This window comes from Colobus angolensis, unplaced genomic scaffold (assembly GCF_000951035.1).
Source record: "Colobus angolensis palliatus isolate OR3802 unplaced genomic scaffold, Cang.pa_1.0 Scaffold24, whole genome shotgun sequence".
NCBI classification, from domain to species: Eukaryota; Metazoa; Chordata; class Mammalia; order Primates; family Cercopithecidae; genus Colobus; species Colobus angolensis.
In genome coordinates, this window is record NW_012115599.1 from 13,761,825 (window position 1) to 13,766,720 (window position 4,896).

At 56.6% G+C, this 4,896-nt stretch overlaps 1 protein-coding gene across 3 annotated transcripts in view; it reads left to right on the forward strand.

The window, feature by feature from the left end:
* Nucleotides 1-2,988, forward strand: part of LEMD2 (LEM domain containing 2) — a 16,565-nt gene extending 13,577 nt beyond the window's left edge. For all 3 annotated transcript variants that reach the window (XM_011945445.1, XM_011945446.1, XM_011945444.1), the window contains one exon: nt 1,448-2,988. In XM_011945445.1, the coding sequence (XP_011800835.1) occupies nt 1,448-1,598 (151 nt within the window). In that variant the 3' untranslated portion in view covers nt 1,599-2,988. The remainder of the gene's footprint in view (nt 1-1,447) is intronic.
* The last annotated feature ends 1,908 nt before the right edge of the window (nt 2,989-4,896 follow it).

Genomic DNA, 4,896 nt, shown 5'->3' on the forward strand with positions numbered 1-4,896 from the left:
CAGTGCCTAGCACGTGGGCATCATCCAAGGGTAGCCATTATGCCTTGGGCTTAGATGATATTCCACACACGTTTACTTAAATGAGAGCATGAGACGGCATTGCAGCTTGCCTGCAGCCGGAGCTACCACCCAACCCGTCGTGCATTAGCATAGACACCTAGAGCTGCTGCCACTCAGGTAGCCAGCCCTCAGGCTCAGATCCCCGTGAACCCCAGACGCCCATGCCATTTGCTCTCTTGACTCACCTCCCAAGCCACCCAGTCAGTCCAGGCCAAGCTCCCTACGTCAAGGAGACATTGGTTAGCCAGTCAGGTCTGCCCTGTAGATGAGGGCCTGCTTGGGAAAGACTGAGGGAGATGGGAAGAGCTGGTTCCGTCGGAAAAGCGAGGAGCTGATTGGAGCAACTGACCTGGGAAGGAGGGACTGGAGTGAGGCACTGCCCACTCAGCAATGGCCGCTTTCTGCTCAGGGAGCCAGCACCTCAGAGCTCAGTCCCCAGGGAATGTGTGGCCTTGGCCAGACCACCAAGTGTGGGCTGCTGAATAGGCCCATGCGGTTTGGTTGGTGGCAGGTCCTGACCCCTGGGGAAGCCCTAGCCCCCTCCCTGCCTCCTGACTCACTGGCCACCTCCGTTTGTCCTTCTGCTCCCGTGCATACACTCAAATTCACTGTCTCTCCACGTGTGGGATCATGGGGAGGTGGTCTGCAGTGATGAGAAAAGGCCGGGGGCTGTGCACCAGGGTTCACAAAGGAAAAAGATCAAAGTGACCCTCCCCATGGCTTTGGAACCTTCTTGTCCAGTCTGGAAGGGGCGCTGTCCAGGGGGGTGCAAGGCCTTAGAGACCAAGTCTGGAAGGGGCAAAGAAGAGATGAAGGGGAGGCTGTCCAGGGGGGTGCAAGGCCCTAGAGACCCAGTAAAGAAGGGACTCTGGCCACTGAAGGGGCCCTCCCTTGTGGCTCTGGTTTCCTAGAGCAGCTCCAGCTTCTTGGCCTCCCCGATCTGATGCTTAGCTCATCCCATCCCCCGGAGTGCTGTGGAGCTTAGATGAAACAGCCCAGTGCTCACTCTTTAACGAGCCCACCCGGAGCAGCATCAAGATGCAGTCAGCGGGGGTACTGGAACTGGCTTGGTGAGGGCTGCTGCAGGCAACAGGTCCCAGCAAGAGTCAGCTAGCCTGCACACCTAGAGACCTGGGGGTGCTCCAGACACCTCGGTCCTTTAGCTCCCTTTAATTGAATGTTTGGATCAGTAAAGGTGGAGGAATCATTTCTCCATGGCCCGAGACGTTTTTCTCCTCTGCAGTTGTCATGTTAGTACCTACCAGCTTTTCCTCCCTTATGTAAAGTCCATGCTGGAGCTTGGAAATGTGTCCCCTTTGTAGGAAGGGCATCCACAGGCTGGCTCACCTCAGCAGTGTCGGGCAGAGCCTCATCCCTCTCATTGCAGGAGACGCATGAAGCGTGTCTGGGACCGAGCTGTGGAGTTCCTGGCCTCCAATGAATCCCGGATCCAGACGGAGTCCCACCGCGTGGCGGGAGAGGACATGCTGGTGTGGAGATGGACTAAGCCCTCTTCCTTCTCCGACTCAGAGCGATAAGCCCCAGGCAGGGACTTGTTCCCGGTCAGCCTGTCCCAGGACAGCCCACTCCAGGGGCACGAGAGGGTCACCAGGCCTGCTGGTGCTGAATTCACACTTGCCTTGACTTTCAGCCTTGTCCTGACACGATTCCAAAGGTCTGCCAGACTCTTCAGAGGAGCTCGGCTCGCAGGAAAATGTGGGCTTCCCTTAAAGGGAGGGGGAGAAGCCAGGGTGACGACCCAGACTCTGTCCTGTTTTGCTGGCAGAAACGGGAAGAAGGGTTTAGTTTTCATGAATAGAAAACAAGAGCAGCAGCTGTCAGGCCCGGCAGACAAGCATGGGGCTGGTGGGCTGGGGCGTGGCCACGCCTGGGAGGTGGGGCAGGGATGGTGTTTTGGGGGGTGGGATGGGGGGCAGCTTGGTCCATGTGCCTTCAGGGGGGTGTTACCTGGGAGCTCAAGGGTGAAGAAAGCAAGCCTGTGCTCTGGCTGGCTGGGCCTCTTTATCCTGAAGGGGGAAGGTGCTAGAAATTAGAACAAGTGACTGCAGGGGGACCGTCTAGAAACCAGGCCCTGACACGGGCCCTCAGGTCAGGAGTGAGCAGCTAGTACAGCCTCCTGGGAGGATCCCGAAGTAAGGACGGGCTGAGAGCAGAGAGGAGGGTTGGGCAGCCCCAGGGTGGGCCTGCCTCAGTGTTGCTTCTCACAGAAGCCGCGACTCTAGACCAGGCCTGCAGCCAGAACGCCGATTCCGGGAGCTTGGGAGCCCTGTGTCAGGGCCGAGAGCCTCGCACTTGCTGTGTGCGAAGATCGCCTTGCTTTACTGTGACCACAGCCCCCACGCGGGGCTGTTTAGCCAGAACTTCAGCGCAGCCGGCGTTTCTGTTACCCCGGCCGCGGCTCCTGGCGGCGGGAGAGACGCAGTGGCCGCAGGCTGCCCCCTGCCGGCCACATGGGAGCAGCATCCGCGCCGCCACCCACCGGCTCTCCCGCCAGCTCCTCAGCCCAGCTCCCTGGGAGGCAGGCTCCAGAAACACCCCGACGGGGGGCCTTCTTAAGTGCGAGAAGCCTCTCCAGCAAGTCTTCCCGGTGTGTCCTCATCTGCGGCAGGCAGGAGAGGGGGAGCAAACAGGAGATGCCACAGCTGCCTCCAGAAACATTAACCACCTCTCTCTGGTCTTACTGGTATTTTTTGTTTCCTTAATAAAGCTCCAGTCTCCCTCATTTGAGCAATATTCTCATTTCCTCTGATGTCTGGATGATCGGCAGGGCAGGCATCTGAGCGCTGGCCCCGTGGTGAGGCCATGTTCTCATAATCAGGCTCCAGCCAGAAAAATAAGAAACACTGCAACAGGCTTCAGTATCAGGGCTGAAACTGCTGGATGAATAAACTATTTATTAAAAATGGATGTTTCTTGCCCATGGTTCTTTGCCTTCCCCCCAAAGCTATGTCTAAGGAATGGCAATGTGTGGACTTCTTTAGCACCAGCTCTGGGAGGTGGCTGGAAGGGAAGGTGGGAGAGACAGCGGGACATGGGCTCTGCAGTTCCTCCCAGACCTCTGGCCTCTGCCACCAGTGACCAGTTCTCGAGTAAGCTGCATAACTCTCACAGCCTCAGTTTACACATTTGTAACATGGTGTGATGACCCTGTCTTACAGAGTGGCTATGAGGATTGCAACATGCTGCTTGGTCCCAGTGGGTGGTCAGAAGTGGGGGTCAATGGGGCCTTTTTTGGCTCCATTTCTGCCTCCCCTCAAGACCCAGAGGTTCCTCTCGGTGCTCAGCACCAGCCCCAGGAGGAGGAGGAAGAAGGAACAGGGTGAGGTTGGATGGGGCTTCCCAGCAGCTGGTAGCATCCCTTCATGAGTCCAACTTCTTGTCTCCTGAGGCCCAACCATAGGGAAGACCACTCATTGCCCACCCATGCGGTCTGGCAGGCACATGGGGGTTCCCTTGCCAGGGCTGCTGAGCGTGCTTCTGGATCCCACTGCTGTGCTTCCTTTTGCAGAGGCCCCAAGGTCAGTCACCCCAAGAAGAAGGCAGCCAATCCTGCCGTGCCCCATGGGGCTTGCAGGCTGTTGTCACCTTTCCTGTTCACGGTGAGCACCAGCCTGTTATCCTCGTCACTAAAACAGTTGGGTCCATAGTCAAACAAAGGACCTGGAAACACAACTCAGGGGAAAAAATGAGCCTGTCTCCCTTTTCTGTTCCTCATGAAAGACTCCCTCTGCCACGTTTTGTTTTAAGCTGAGAAGGGAGCTAATGCAGGGCTCTATTTCTGTGAAGCTGTTTGGAGAGCAGGAGCAAGATCAAAATAAACTAAATAACAAAAGGCCCCTGCCAGCCCAGCTCCTTCCTTTCTGGAACACGGAGCGCCTTGGCACAGAGGCCCCGAGGTGCGTCCTCGGCCTCACTCAGGCTGCAGACATTTCAAAGCAGGCTTTCTACTTTCCTCAGCTTCTCAGGGCCAAGTCCCCTTTCAAGCAGCTCTTATTTCACAAGGGACAGTATGGGGCGGTGGGTTTGTCTGAGGCGGGTGTCCGAGGGCATCTTTGGGCTGGAGTGATTGCTGAGAAGTCCTAGTTGTTCTGCCCAAATCCCTTCTGAGCACTCCCTGGGCTGCAGACCTGTCTTTTCTCGGTGACAAACAGCCTTCTAGGGCCACAGTGGACACCGATAAAGAAGCTTCAGGGGCAGGGAAGGGGAGGCTGTACCCCACAAATCTCAGCCATGGACATCCACCAAGGAGCTCCAGGCCACCTTCCGGAGTCTCGACTCAAGAAGATGGTAAACATGGCCATTTGTCACTGACTTATCATAAGAACTGCGGTAGCAGCTGTTCCCCCTTAATTAATACACCATTGACTTTGAGCCTAAAAAAAAAAAAAAAAAAAAATCCCTTTGCTGAGGCAGGTGTGTGGACTCAAATCCATTATCCTGTCGGCCTCCCCCAGAAGGAAGGCCCAGGAGAGTGGTTATACAGTAAGTCACCCAACTGTTCCAAAACAGTCCTCCCCAGGCAGCCAGGCCAGCCTCTCCACCCATCCCCAGAGAAAGTTCTAGAGACAAGCAGAGAGTCTGAACAGAGGGTCCCATGATGTGCAGGGACAGAGAGGCAGAGGATGAGGGCAGGTGGGAAGACCCCGTGGGCACTGTGCCACCTGGCACCCTCATGTTTTCCCAGGGGTGACGCTGCACACGGGTGGGGGTGGAGGCCTAGGGCTCAGCATCCTCAGGACCAGCTCTGGCCTTCAGTGGCTTGGATCTTGGGCAAACCACTTTATCCCTGTATCTGGGCGAGTTACTACACAAGCC